The 15,957-nt window shown below is 31.4% G+C and overlaps 2 protein-coding genes across 2 annotated transcripts; both read right to left on the bottom strand.

The window, feature by feature from the left end:
* Nucleotides 1-84: 84 nt before the first annotated feature.
* Nucleotides 85-756, bottom strand: LOC132062749 (agamous-like MADS-box protein AGL103). The gene has a single exon (XM_059455255.1). It carries the CDS (start codon nucleotides 640-642, stop codon nucleotides 241-243), a length of 402 nt encoding a protein of 133 aa, XP_059311238.1. The 5' UTR covers nucleotides 643-756; the 3' UTR covers nucleotides 85-240.
* A 10,118-nt stretch (nucleotides 757-10,874) lies between these two features.
* LOC132064564 (COBRA-like protein 6) lies at nucleotides 10,875-14,895 on the bottom strand. Its single transcript, XM_059457581.1, has 6 exons — nucleotides 14,690-14,895; nucleotides 14,467-14,546; nucleotides 12,676-13,129; nucleotides 12,041-12,197; nucleotides 11,350-11,621; nucleotides 10,875-11,247 (listed from the first exon to the last, which is right to left on the bottom strand). Exons 1-6 carry the CDS (start codon nucleotides 14,742-14,744, stop codon nucleotides 10,976-10,978), a joined length of 1,290 nt encoding a protein of 429 aa, XP_059313564.1. The 5' UTR covers nucleotides 14,745-14,895; the 3' UTR covers nucleotides 10,875-10,975.
* Between the last annotated feature and the right edge of the window lie 1,062 nt (nucleotides 14,896-15,957).

Here is a 15,957-nt window from a genome sequence, read left to right as displayed (position 1 = left end):
TATTTGATAGATTAAACTTTTCATGTAACTATTGCTGTGGGTTTTCCATTCAACAAGAGAGAAAAATCTACCATTCAAAATAAGAACGCCAAGGTGCAAAATATAGGTATATTCATATTGAAGGTAAAAGACACACTTCCCAAATCAGATAATCTTTCAACTTCTATAAATCGAAACTCTAGTTACCAAAATTCAGAAAATAAACACCCCCCCCCCCCCACCACCCCCCATGTCAACAAATCATTCAATTCTCTTTCTTTTACCCTTACCAACAACATTCTTGTCCTCCAAGAAACGAATTCTCTTGTTCACAGCATCAAGTTTGGATTCCACTAGGGTCAGAATATCTTTCTCTCCTTGTTCTTCTTCATCTTTTTCTTTTTCTTCTGATGATGATGATAGTTCCTTGGCCTTTTTTTCCGGTTTTTTATTTTGAGTATACATAGCAAGAACTTCTTTAACAGCATCCAAGCTTTCAGGCCAAGTTTGGAGTTCTCCTTGTGGACTTGTAATAATAGTACAGACGGGAATATCACAGAGAGTTGAAAGCTCCATTGTTTTCCTCTTTATGCATTCTTTTCTCACTTGATAAGTTTTTGGATTGTTTGGTTTGATCTTCTTGTTTTGATCTACTTCTGCCATGGCTTGAAACCCTTTTTCGCACCCAAAAAAATAAAAATTGAGGAAGTGTAAAGTCCTGAGAAGAATGCGTATATTTATATGTAGGTTTTTTGTTTGGGAGTTTTGTAGTTTTGGTAATAGAAGTTGCCTAATTAAGTTGTAATTACTGTTTCCTATTTTGAGTAGGAATAGGATTAATTTTTTTTCTTTTCTTGGGGAGGTCGGTGAAAAGCCTAGATTATAGTAATACGAGTTTTACCCCCGCAAAATTACCTACTTAATAAATCGGCAATTTGGGATGCGTTAGACAACTTTTGTTACAACAAAATATAGAAACAGAGTCCTTTTTGGATTTGGTAAGACAACTTTGGTAAAAGGGAATAAACTTAAATATGTCTTAGAACTGTTAAAAAAGATCCATTCATATCACTCGTTATAATCTATACTATATAAAAAGCAAGAAGAATTTTAGAAATATTGATTGAACTTTTTGCTCTTCATTAAAAGACTTTATTGTCACACCCCAACTTTTGATAGGGCATGATGGGCACCCGACCCTTACCTAGGGCCGAGCGAATCCATTGGTTCTCGTTATACTCATAATCTTCCGGACTCTTAAATCATGAAATGAGTGCATAATGAAAGCTTTTAAAAAAAAACATGCCTTTCGTCTTTCTCAAATCAAGCAAAATCGTAATCATATGAAATTTGTAACATAATGCATAATGATACATCCGCTTGCGAGCCACAAGACCGACATGTTAAATACGTGACTCGTCTCGCAAAGTCTCTAACATAAATCAAGATACCAAACATAGATACTCGACTCGGCAACACTCGGAAGGAAATGGAGCTCGCCAATCCAAATTTGGAACATCTTCTACTAATATCCTCTACTTCTCGTATATACACACACGTGGCATGAAACGCAGCGTCCGCAAGAAGGGACGTCAGTACGAATAATGTACTGAGTATGTAAGACATGAATAACAACATAATATAGATATGGAAGGTAACATGAAACAAGAGAGATAACCTGTACATCTGGATGCCTCATAAGGCGGATGCCATGCATGCTCAGCCTTAAAAAAAAACATTTTATACATATACATAGTACCATGCCCGGCCATTAAGGCTCGGTGTCATATATATAGTATCATGCCCGGCCATTGAGGCTCGGTGTTATTATCATTAGCCCGCGTCCGGGGCAATATCATAACATGCCCACTGCAGTGGTGTGCACATCTACGTGCCATGCCCGGCCGACTATAGCGCGGCGCGGTGTGAGAAAATACATACATATATATAAAGCATGCATGAGAGCCCAATCAAAAGCCACAATTATATCGGAGTGACGTAAGGTCGGTAGCCTCCGATTATATTATGGAATAATCATCATCGCTCTATCTCACCTTGAAGGAACAATTATTATAAGGCGAGATCAACAACAATGAATAAAATCGAGAAAATCATGAAATAATCTCAATAATCTCATAATAGTATTAACATCATAAGCTTTGGAATTTCTAGAATTTAAAATCATCATCATCATAGAAACATTCTCATCTTTAACATCGTCATTCATATTGTAAAAACATGTCCGTTGTTGTTATCATAAAAGCTTATAGAATCATAAATCTTTGACTCGAAAATTTTGGAAAATATATTTATGGGTTATCAAGAAAGAAGTCATGCCTTTGAATCATGAACTCTATGAATCATGAATTTCTAGCTTTTGAGAATAAGAATATTCTTGGAAAATATTTATGGATTCACATAAAGGGATCATGGGACATTTGAAAAACACCTATTGGATTCATAAGAAAGGAATCATGCCTTTAGAAGAAAGGGGCTAGCCTTAACATACCTTTAGAGCTTACTCTCCGACTTTTCAACTTGCTTCCTGTCGCGCAATTTATTTACGATCGTTCGTCATCTCATAATCTACATAGGCAACCATTCGTATTATCATTAGGCTCATTGTCACACTCTTATCTTAAGTCTCTAAATAAATTCCTTTTAAGGTCTGCCGAAATTCGGACAGCATCTTCCCTATTTATATACCTAGCCCGAATTCTCAATACCAACAAACAACAACCAATAACAACAACAGAAACAACAACAACCTCATTACTACCAAAATATTCCATAAAATACTCCACATGATATTTTCTCCAACTCCTCCACAAACGAATTCGCTACATAATTATTCCATAAATTTATCTCCGTAAATAAGCCTTAAATGATACCAAAAGAGAAAGATTCATACCTTACTTCCGCTAATACAGCGATATCTCCAATACTTGCCTTATTACCAAGCCACAAATTCACCGCAACACAATATTATAATCGTAACTATACGCCGGCGGAACTCGAATCCGGAGATTTTTACTTAACTAGCGTTGAAATTTAATGGAGGGAAGGTTGGAGAATTCTCTAGAATTTTTGGGAAATATTTTTGGGGTGATTCTTGGCTGAAAATGAGGGGTTAAACCCCTTTATATAGTTGCTCCGAAGTCACCGTAGCATCGTTCACCGACTTATCGTAGCATTCTACCGTTCATCCGGAAATTATTTCGAGACCTAAAACTTTTATACATCGATCTCTTTATTTGCATACTTGGATATGTCCAAAACTCCATACAGTCTGTATAACTTATTCAACATCCCAAACTTAGCAAAACTTATTTATTTTTTTTATTTTTTTTCCGATTCGTTTAACCTCCAACCTTCGCGGCACTTACTTATCACTTGTTGAACATAACATAAACACTTATAACTTCAAACATAATCATGTCCTTTGAGCTTATGTGACTAACCTATGATGCAACTCAATGCAAGAGAATACGGGATGTAACATTTATAATAGAAAAAATAGTCATTTAATAATTTGCCTAAATATTAAGATTTTAAAATTCGAACAATTATTTTTCTAATATTTAAGACTTTAAAATCAACTAAATTTTTTTTTATTAAAACTTTCCTTATTTGAACAAACAATAAAGTTCATCTAACTATTTCCTATAACAATAACTACACCGTTTTTCCCCTTCAATAACTACAACACGTTACTACTTACCATATCAGATTTTGAAGTCTAAAACCATAAAAATAAATATTAGTACCTTTTTTGATCTTTTGTAGAATTATCATTATTCTATAGGAAGAGTTTTAGTCCGACTGAAATTGATTCTCAATCCCAAAAAGCCTATATGGCTTCTGTGGATTTGTTATAAAATTATCACTTTCAACTCCATTAATTAGGAGTATTCTTTCCCCCTTCAATTAGGGGTATTAAGTTTCTATATTTCGGCCATTTTGTAGATTGTTTAGGTTTATATGAATGACTTTTTGCTCTTCATTAAAAGATTCTACAATAGATAGAATTGTCATTTCTTTTTTTCTTAAAATTATTATTTACTTATTTAATATTTATATAAATTAATTATGCGAAAATTGTCTGTAAATGAACTTTTTGCCGCATGAACTTCAACGGCAAATAGGGAAAAGTTGTGAAGTCCTATATATTAGCATCCTTACTTCTGATAAGGAAAGATTTAGTAAATAAAATTTAGTTGATTTTAAAATTCATTAATTAAATGAGAATTTTCTATAATTGAACTCTTTGCCGCATGAACATGAACTTCAACTGCAAATAGGAAAAATTGTGAAGTCCTAATTCCTAAATATTAGCATCCTTACTTTTAATAAGGAAGGATTGAGTATATAAAATTTAGTTCATTCTAAAATTTGAAATTTTGGTTATTAAACCTATTTGGACTCTACAATATATCATAATTTTTAGGACTTTATCATTAAGATTTTACATTATATAATTATTTTCTTATTATTCTAATTGAGACTATTAACTATAACTATTCATCCTCTTGGATTCTCTTCATGTCTTTTGCACCATTTCTGAATCTATATAAGGAACCTTTTCCCAATATGAAACATAAACCTAGGTACATGCAATTCAATAATTTCCTTTTTTTTTTTTTTTTTTTTTTTGAAGTGGATGAAAGCTTCAAAGGGCGTGGAGGTGTATCAATGGAAAATTATAGTGCTTGAACTTCTAGCTGGAGCAAATTTTGTAGTAGCTTAAGTTCATCTTAAATTAGCATGTTCAAGAAGTACAACCTAAAACATAGAGTAAGTGCGCTAAAAAATTCCTCATGCTTTCTCACTACTTTTGTCTGTCTCACTACCTTTTTTAGTGAAAATTTCAAGTTTCTAATAATTTATTAGAATTAAACTGTAATTTGTAGGATAAGACGTTGCTATCACGGCTATTTTATCATCCTTTCTGTTCAATTTCTTAAGTGCAATACAATATTAGTTGTTTAAGTAAAGAAGCAGCTCATAAAAATACTTGCTATTTTTGTTGCTAAAATTAAATTAAACGACTTTTATTATTTTAGCATATACGTGTATGGAGTATTATTGGTGTTACAATAGTTTCAAACTGCGTGAATGAAGAAAGTTAAAGATTCTAAGAAAATATTGTACTAATAGGATACATAAATAATTAAATACAGTTGACGTTGATATGAGTGGCATATATATGGTCTCCAGCAATCTATTGTGCTCTTCTAATTATTCAGATTTACCTAGAAAGAGAAACACGCATAAAACATAGAAAGAAAATTGCTCCAAATATGTCAAATCTTTTTGTACAATATGTACCCAAAGAAAAACATAATGCACTAGCTACAGATATAAAATATTTTCCTATTATGTTGACATTTTTTTCATATATTGTACATACCGACTGAAAATATAATGATATAGAGGCTAGGGAGAATTAGTTATTCTTATTTTTTTTTATTTGTTTATTATGGTTATTAATTGATATTTACTACTATATAGAAACGACGTCTCTATATAGTTCTCGTCGTCAGTCACTAAATTGAAAAAAAAAAAAAAAAACAGTGGGCCCCAATCCTCTTTAATAATTGTAGAAAAATTGTGAAAAAAAAATTTAAGGTGGAGCCCATTCTTCTATAATAGTAGAGATTTAAAAAAATTAAGGTGGAATCCGAGTGGAGAATTAAAAGACAATTGCAAAAAAAAAAAGTATTAAGGTGGGGATGTGAAGAAGTAGGATACAATTTCTAGGACAAAAATTAAGGTGGGGTCCAAATTAAAAAATAGTAGTTCTTCGTTTAAATGGAAAATCGAATTTTTACTTTGTTTCGTTTTAAACATGTAAAATTAATTTAATAATTTGAACAATTTGAACTAATGTAAATTTGATTTAAATTTAGAATTATCCAAATCAAAATTTGATAAAAAAAATAATAAATATTGTTTATGTCCAATCTACATACATATTAACAATAAAATATTTTACACCTTTAAATTAATCGAATTAAAATTCAAGTTATCAATTGATGCTTAAATATTGCTATTGTTTTGTCTCAAAGATGAAAAATAGTTTCCTTTTAAATAAGTCTTCTCTTTTAAAAGGTATTAATAATTTTTTGCAAACTTTGTATTCGTAGCAAACATTAATATAATAAAGTTTTGAATACGGAGCACAAACCACGGTGTTATATTAATCATGTTTTGAACATACAACTTATTAGTAATATAAGTAAAAAGATTGAACAAATTTTGAAATAAAAGAAAAATATACGGGTCAAAAAATTAATTTGATGTGTAACTATATAACATAAACTTTAGTAGAATTTAAATTAAATTTTAAAGAAAATACATTTATGATATGAGACTATACAATAATATTTTCACTGAATTGATATAAATGATAAAAATACTTATTAACAATATATCATTGTAATCATGAAAGAAGAACAGAAGCAAATATTGTATCATGCTAATAACTTTTCTGCTATCTGTCGAGATAAATTACACATTTGAATTATGCGCTAAGCTTTCTAATTTTTATTTGTGAACGGTAAATAAGAAATGATTGATCTTCAGGAGATTAATGTATAATGACTCACGGTTGTTGTATAAAATAAAATTCAATCTAAGAAGCAAATATATATCTTTGCAAACCTAATAAATTTATAGCATTAAGCGATAGTAAAAAACAGATAAAGTGTTAGATTCTTAGTGCTTTACAACTTAAGAAATGAATGTTCTCATAATTAAAAAATAATAAGTTGTGTTACTTTATTAAATAATAGAAACTCATGTTTCTATATAGTAGCAATAAAGTAAATTTAAAATTAAAAAAACATTAAGGTGGGGCCCACTCTTCTATAATAGTAGAGAAATTTAAAAAAAAAAATCAAGTTGGGGCTCACTTTTCTGTAATAGTACAAATAAAAAAAATTAAGATGGGGCCCACTCTTCCATAATAGTAGAGATAAAAAAATTAAGGTGGGATCCACGTGAAGAATTAGGAGACAATTGTAAAAAAATAAAAAATAAATAAAGGTGCGGTCCATGTCAAGAAGAAAAAATGTAGGACATTTAAATAATGATAATAAGTTCAGAAAATCGTAAACGTACGCTTAGAGAAATTCAGGAAAAAAAGAAATAACGATTTAAATTGAACACAAAAACCGCTAAAGAAGTCATAAAACCAAAAGATTTAAAACTTATACCTTTGGGTATAAGTTTAGACACATTACGTCTCACACAAATAATGGAAAATAACATCGAGAAGACGAAATATAAATGGTCAAGAAATGTATTTGGCCAAGTGTTACTTTTAAACTCCTTTTACTTTTTACTATTTTATCATGCTCACATAATTCCACTTAATAGACAAATAACATTTGTGTATATGTATTAATGTTCATATATATATATGCATCGACAGTGCAAATTTAGGTATGTTTATTAGCAATATAAAATATATATACTATCACTATCCAATACATAAATTACAATTGCACACAACTACATACACATAGATACACTATATAATCTAAAGTGTTGGGCCCATGCGCAGCACGGGCATACGCCATCTAGTGTATATTATAAAGATATACCACATATTATATAAAGGGTTTTTGATCCCCCTTTATACCATAAATGAGTTTGTACATCATTAACTTCATAGAAAAAGAAAGTTAGGAAAGTTTATATGACTAACGCGCTGAGTTCTTGCCGTGCTTGACATTAAAAATCAGAGATACTATTGATTCATATAAGATTATTATGATATAACACTATTTTTCGTTCACGAAAAACTTAAGTTGGCATATACAAATCATATAGTAGTCCTTTATTGGTTATCCTATAGGAGCCCTTTTTTCCCTTTCAAAGTTAGTGGTTCCTAATACATACAAATCATATTGAAGTCTTTTTTCAATCATATAGGAGTCCTTTTATTTATCAGTTAAATAATTATTTTTAAATTATTCATATATTAAAAGATCAATAGTTTTAATTTTACAATAACCGCTAGGCTACACGTCATGCTAAAGAACATTAATTTATTTCTTTCATCCTTTAAAAATATATTTATATCGATCAGAATTCTAATTGAATTAATTTTTTATATTGAGACTTTTAAATTAATAATATTTTAGTTATTAAATATTTTCTTGTTTAAAATATCTAAATTAGGACTTAAAATTTAACGAAGCATCTCATACTTGTGGCTAAAGTTTCATAGTCATACCAATCCATCAAGAACACGTTGAATCAACTCTTCTCTCTATATGAAAGATCAACTTTATTTGAATTGCGGTAGCTATTGTTGGAATATCAAGTTGAATTGCGGTAGCTATTGTTGGAATATCATTTTTTTTTTCCACTAATTTTCTTAATTACATGAATTTATTTGTTCATTTTTTAAATGTTGACGCCACATATAAATTTTTTTGGGTACGTTCTTGTGTATATACCAAAAAGTGATTGTCTCTCATAGCTTACTTTTTTATGTTGATATAGCCCATGTTTAATCAATTTTAAAAAAGCATTAAACTATTTAAGACGATCGATCAACCTTTATCATTTTTCGTAACGTGCAACTTTTCCTGTTTTTATATTATAGTTTAAACACATCGTTTAGATATATTTATGTTTTGTATAAAACTTTATGTATTGACGTGATGCACACGTGCAACGCACGTATACTAAGACTAGTTTAGCTTAAAAATGCCACCACCATTACCATTTGAGCCTTTTCTCACTTGATTACGTAAAATATGCTTAATTTGAGCAACAAATATGATAAAAGAGACACAACAAGCGGAATCATAACCAATGAACTAGGACATGTAATGACAGAGTGATATGACTCATACTATATCAACCTACCTATCTATTATGTTCGATTATGCGCAAATCGTGTTAGATCATTATTTTTCAAATTTACAAACAAAGTGAGGGTGACTTATCTGTCAACTTTTCCTCTATCACCCCCAAAAGTATCAAAGTCTGCCCTAAAACATGGAAAAAAATACAAGTCATGACAAATTAAATTGGATGACTTCATGCTATATGCAACCTTTGTTATTATGTTGGATTACTCACAAATCGTTGAATTGTCATTATAATAAATGACGAAAAAAATACAAATCATGATAAATTAGTACGATATCATGCTATATGCAACCTAGTTGGACAGTTGGATTACTCAAATTATGCCGGATTGTCACAACTATCTGCATAATCATGAAATTTGCCCGCTAAACAAATCATGCCTATTTTTGTAAGATATGAAAAAAGGAGACAAATATTATATAGCAGTCTCGCCTGGACTCCCAAGAAAACAATTTCTTGCTTATTAATAAGTATTTTAATTAATTTATTTGACCCAATATAAGGTTCCAAATTGACCCCCAAAAAATGAGAAAAATTATATTACTACTATATAGAAGCATGGGTTTCACCCATGCTTCGTCGTCAGTCCCTCTTTAAAAAAAAAAAAAAAAGGGTGGGTCCCATACTAAAAACACCAAGCAATATTAAAAATAAAAATAAAATAAGGTGAGCCCCATACTAAAAATACCAATCAATATTAAAAAAGAAAAAGAAAAAAAGTGGACCCCACCATCTCCAAACTCATGTAAAAAAAAAAAAGTGGACCCCATATTACAAAAATCAAGCAATATAAAAAAAAACGTGCATCCCATATTAAAAAATCAAACAATATTCATGTAATTGCCAAAGTATCCCCATTAAGTCAATAATAGTGGATTCATTGTCACATGCGTATTAACTCATTAGTGGGAGCAAATGAAATTATTGTACAGCAAAAAACATGGACCCCCATATTATTGCTTTTCTTCAAAAGGTTAAGTAGTCAAACCATACAATTTCTTTTCTTTTCTTATAATTTCTGAGATCTAATCTAGATATTTAATCGTTGTATTGCTATTCGCCATGTCATTTATTTATTATGTTTATTTATTTATATTTTAAAATAAGATAGAATTTAATTACTTTTTCATTTTTTTCCTTACTCTAATAAATGTGAAAAGAGATTAATGTAGTAAAAGAAAAAATAATACTAAATGGAGATCAAATAATTAATAAGGTAAATTAGTCAAATTATAATTCTAATTGACGTTTCCTTAAAAAATCGTGCAAAAGACAACATGACAAGTAAAATGAACTAAACCAAGAATATTTACCAAAAATTAAAAAACAGTAGTTCTTCGTTTAAATAGAAAATCAAATTTCTACTTTGTTTCGTTTTAAACATGTAAAATTAATTTAATAATTTGAATTAGGATTATCCAAATCAAAATTTGATAAAAAATAATAAGTATTGTTTAGGTCCAATCTACATACATTAACAATAGAATATTTTACACCTTTAAATTAATCGAATTAAAATTCAAAGTATCAACTTATGCTTAAATATTGCTATTGTTTTGTCTCAAAGAAAGGAAAATAGTTTCCTTTTAAACAAGTCTTCTCTTTTAAAAAGTATTAATAAATTTTTGCAAACTTTGTATTCGTAGCAAACACTAATATAATAAAGTTTTGGATACGGAGCACAAACTATAATGTTATATATATATATACACACACAAAAACAGTGCAAACTTATGTATGTTTATTAGTAATATAAAATATACTATATATTATCACTACCCAAACACAACTACATACGCATAGATACACTATAATCCAAAGTTTTGGGCCCGTGCGCACGCCATCTAGTACAAATTATATACAGTAGTTGTCTTTATCAATCAAACTTCTATTATGGTTTTTAGGAATTGGCATATACTCTACCCCACGACGCATCCCAAAAAAGGAAATCTCCAATTTTATGAGAATATGTTCTTTTCCAAGGGTTTCATAAAAGTAGATGAAGCTTTCTTTTAATGTAAAACATATATACTTGTGCTTTGCTAATCGTTTCACTCTATTCCTTGAAGACTTCACACATGATAAAGAATTAAAGAGAACACACTTGTCATATCAAAGAGAGGGAGAAAACAATGATGGTAAGTATTGAAGGAGCCAAAAATTGACTAGTATTTGGAAGCTTTGGATATTCATCAGGTGGAGGCAAAACACAGTCATGTCCATTGAATGAAATCTTTTTTGGAAAAGCCCATCCTTCCCTAAATGTAAAAATCCCTGCATCTTTCTGCATTAACAACTCACTTTGCACAACCCCACTTCCACCTGCTTGTAGCAACATGTCATTGTAATACTGAATCCCATAAAACATTCCAGTGTTGTCTGCACGAAGAAAAAAAAAATCGATACACGAGATTCATATAGCCGACCCTAATTGATACAAACATAAAGGAAATGCTAAACTTAGGCATTGGTAAAACTTACTTGTATCACCATACTGATCAAGGGGCTTGTAGTTGAAACTGAAAACCTCTGTTACGCTTTTCAAATTCGGGTGCAAGACGACCAAGTTCCACTGGCTGTAGTTCTTAACATAGTTAAAGTTTCTAACAGTCATTTTCACCCTCCAATACTGTGTATAACTCTGCTTTACATGCCAATGAACCTGAATTGGGCACATGTGATGCGTACACTCTACTACTGGCCTTGGCGGTTCGTTACGGTCTAGTCCTAAAACTGGTGGTACATCGCCATTCCTATAGTTCCACCCACAAGAAGAAAGACAAATTAGATGAACAAGATATAAAAAAATTATTAGACTTGTTAATCAGGCACAAGTTTTGGTGGAAACTAGAACCAGAGGCGGAACCAGGATTTGAACCTTATTATGAGTTCTGGATTCTAGAAAACAGCTTCAAGTGCTAACAGCTGGGTTCTGAATTACTTTTTGTACACATTTAGTGATTTTTTTAACACAGATACAGGATTTAGACTAAAACTACAGGGATCTGCCGAACATACATGTTATATACTACCTCCGCCTCTGCCAGAACTAGAATTGCAGAGAAAGAGGATATTGTCAGCAGACTAACCAACCATTTAGTTTATTCTAAGGAAAGGAACATCAGTACGCGAAATAATGTACGAAAACTGAGGTTATAGTGAAGATATTTACCTCACACATCGATCTCCTCCTAGCTGTCCCTGACAAGCACAACTGCATGTGGAGCATGGCACAATTGTTTTGTCGTAGAAAGCAGATAAGGAAACACAACATGTTGGAGAAGATGATGCTCTAAACTGGGAGTAAGAGCAAATCACGTCCCACGTAGCTGCAATCGTTACAAACAGATTAAAATTGAAAGATGTCAATGAGTTAAAGTTACACTATGGTCTAAAGCAAATCTTAACAAGAGGTCTCAAAGTATATTCAATAAAACTAGCTCATGCACGTGCATCTCGGTAAATAAACTTAGTTGGAATATGGTTAATACGATTTCTCGTGCATGAAATGTACACATCGTTGTTTTTACCAACCGGTTTCTAGATAACACTAGTTATAATTTTTCATATGCTTCAAATTGTTCAAATCTATTGTAAGTTTTCTTTTATGTTTGAATTAAAAAATTATAGTACTACTTTTTACTTTAAAATACTCATTTTTTCAAAACTACTCTATAAACCTATAACTGGGAAAAATGGGGCCGCAAAGGCCTTTGCTTTATCAGCTTCATCCTAAAGCCGACACTGAGTATGGTAAAGGAAGATGATCATCCGATAGGTAGGATGAGTAGAAGCTATTTTACTTACCAACGGCTTGAGTCTTTCGACGGCCTTTATCCACGTTGAACTTAGTCGGGGGTACTTGAACGGGATCACCACACGTATATCCAGGAATACCAAGTGTGAAGTTTTCAGGCATACGAGGCCCGGATCCATCATTGGAAGCACTTCCAATGCTCATCCGAAAAGAAGCCCCATACTTTCCGGGGTCTTGAGTCATGGATGTCAGCACTCCTCCCTTGCAGCAATTTGCTTCCTGCTTATTATATGGAGCTCCAGGAAGGAGGTCAACAATCACAGGCTCTTTCTCACAACAATGGGGCGGTCTTTCTCCTTTGATTTTAGAACAATCGCCTTGCTCAGTAGCTTCAGCACCCCACATATCCCATATTATTTCATTACCAGGCCAATCCCAGCTTAACTTCCAACCAGGTTGCTCTACATGGCGGAATAGTTGATAGTTGTAGATTGAGACAGTAACCTGGGATAGACAAATAGTTCAAACATTCACTAATTCGTCTCTACTGCCTCATGAATGAGACAGAAAGCATAACAAAGAAGATAAACTACAGATTTAGTTTGAGAAATTTGGCTGCTATCTAGAGATTCTGGTCCACGAATAACCCCAACGAATTTGGGATATAGTATGCAGGAAAATTCTTGTTGCATATTTTCCAGCATGCTATCCCTATTTTTAAAAAACAAAGTACATCTTGTCCCTTTCTATTTTCCTCCTTCAGGACGTCCTGCATGAGCACGAGAAGCTCTATAGTCCCTATATGTCTCAGTAGACATTGGTGGACAATTTGTAAACCTCTAAAGCTTCATAAGGCATTCACACGAACATTCTTAGGGAACATGTTTGGCATATAAGGCATTCACATGAACGTAGGCCATCGTTTACCATGGCTGTGGATCTTAATTAAATATACCAGCATGTGGATTTGAAACTCTAATTTGATCAACTCAAGGGGTAAGCATAGTGAGAGGTTCTGCTCTAAACATAAGAGGGCTTGATATCAAATATAGCTCTCCCCCAATTCAACGAGCCTAAGCATAGCATAATTCTTCTTAAACAACAAACACATCATTTGTAAATGCTTGGCCAACCTATGAGCCCAAAGCATTCGACATTTCTTTCATAAACATAAACATCTGTTTCCCAAAATCTTATTACCGAGACTTAACGTCCCACTAGGTTTGTAGAAGCTAACGTCCCACTAGATTTGTAGAAGCTAGCAAGAAAGTCACCTCACAAGATAAAAATGTAGAAAACACCGCTCAATTGTCTCGACTGTGGAATCACCATCTGAAGGGCTTTAGATTGAATTATTTCACCTAATTTACTTGATACTGTTATTGTCTCAATTTTAGCAAACAAGAACTGAAAACATCAACTTTAACAACAAATAAGTAACTATTTATTCATCTCAAAATCGAACTGGATCTGCCCCAAAACCACATAAACATTATCATAGGTTGCCTTGCTGGAAAGCTTTGATTTCTTATAATTATATGTCAACTTCACTAACAGTATGAAAATGATAAAAACACAGCTGCACATCAAAATAGCTCCTATCAACTTCTCGGCTACACATGTTTCTTTTTCATGCACTAATTTTTTCTTTTGATAGCCAAGAAATCCCCGAGGCCTAACTGACACACTATTCGAAACTCAGTGGATAATGGCCCCGCCCCGTACCATTCTGATGTCACAGACAACACTTATACAAGTGATAAGCAATCCAATGTTGTGAGTATTTATATTTTTTTTCTGTCATAGTGTTGTGTGTATTTAACTGTAAGGAAAAAACTTACGACTTGATTAGCCTCATTGTCTGATATGACATCCCATTTGATAGTGATATTCCCCATGGGGTCCAGTGAATCATAGCCATCTGCATTACAACTTAAATTAACGATCACTAATTTCATATCTATTATTTGGAAGACTTAACAGATTATAAATAATTCACACGATCCCAAAGACAATAAAATAAGATAAGAAAAGGACATAAAAAAGAAGAGTGTCACTACTCACAAACTGGATAAATAAAAAGGACGAGAGATAACACTAAAGTTAGACCAAAACCCATTGATCTTTGATGAATAAAAACCAAAAACTCAGTGCTAATTCATTCATAAAACTTAAGCTCTTGTTTAAGTTCTTAAAGTAGATGAAAATGGCAGCGAAAAAGAAGGATCAAGAAAGAAGGAAAAGAGACGAGCATTATTAATTAATACACTGGATTTGGTAATAAATAAGATGACAATTAATTAAGGAGGCCATTTTTTGGTTAACCAAAAATAATTAAGACTATGAAGACTATGACTTAGTACTAAGAATGCGTATTTCTAGGGAGACCTTTGAAGCGTGTGTAACAAATATACGATTTATTTCCAATTGTCATTTACGCTTTTGGCTCACTCTTTTTGCCGTTTTAGACTTTCAGTACTAACTAGTATACTGCTAATTATGCTTTCCATTTTGTACCATCTACCCAAACTTTTAATTTTCATAATATATGGTCTAGTTATTACGACACGCAAATTGTTTACGCGGTGAATAATCATACAAGTATTATTATGCCGTAAATAAAAATTAAGCAATTTTTACGCTGTGAAAGATGATAACATAGATTGTTATACAAGGATTGCCTAATTTAAGAATGTCATGTTTTAAATACCCTTTTTCTTGTCTCATAAATACACGCATTCTTATCCCACTAACGCTTACAGAATCTATAAGCAAATGACTGTTATATATACATTTATAACAACATTGAAATTTAAATAATACTTCGCCGTTATAGGCTAGATGCATAAAATCTAATTTTTCATTTTTAATTGTCAAATACTAAGCTCAATCACACTTTATATAATGAAGATAATATTTCAATGATGAAAATATATATTCATATAATATTCTTTGTCATAAATAGTGTATTAAAATATCAAATAATTAGTCAAAATACATATTATTGATAATCTTAGAGATTCTATTTTTATAAAGATAATTAATAATTATATTACCCAAAAAAAAAAAAAAACTATTATAGAGGGGCATTTTTACAAAGATGGTTATTCCTGTTATAAGTAAAAAGTTGTTATAGAGATAAAATATAACATAAAAAATGGTTCTGAGAAAGCTCAATCACACTTTATATAATGAAGATAATATTTCAATGATGAAAATATATATTCATATAATATTCTTTGTCATAAATAGTGTATTAAAATATCAAATAATTAGTCAAAATACATATTATTGATAATCTTAGAGATTCTATTTTTATAAAGATAATTAAT

Source organism: Lycium ferocissimum, chromosome 7, assembly GCF_029784015.1.
Source record: "Lycium ferocissimum isolate CSIRO_LF1 chromosome 7, AGI_CSIRO_Lferr_CH_V1, whole genome shotgun sequence".
Lineage (NCBI taxonomy): Eukaryota > Viridiplantae > Streptophyta > Magnoliopsida > Solanales > Solanaceae > Lycium > Lycium ferocissimum.
Note: the sequence above shows the minus strand (reverse complement) of the source record. Positions and strands in the feature narration are given on the sequence as shown.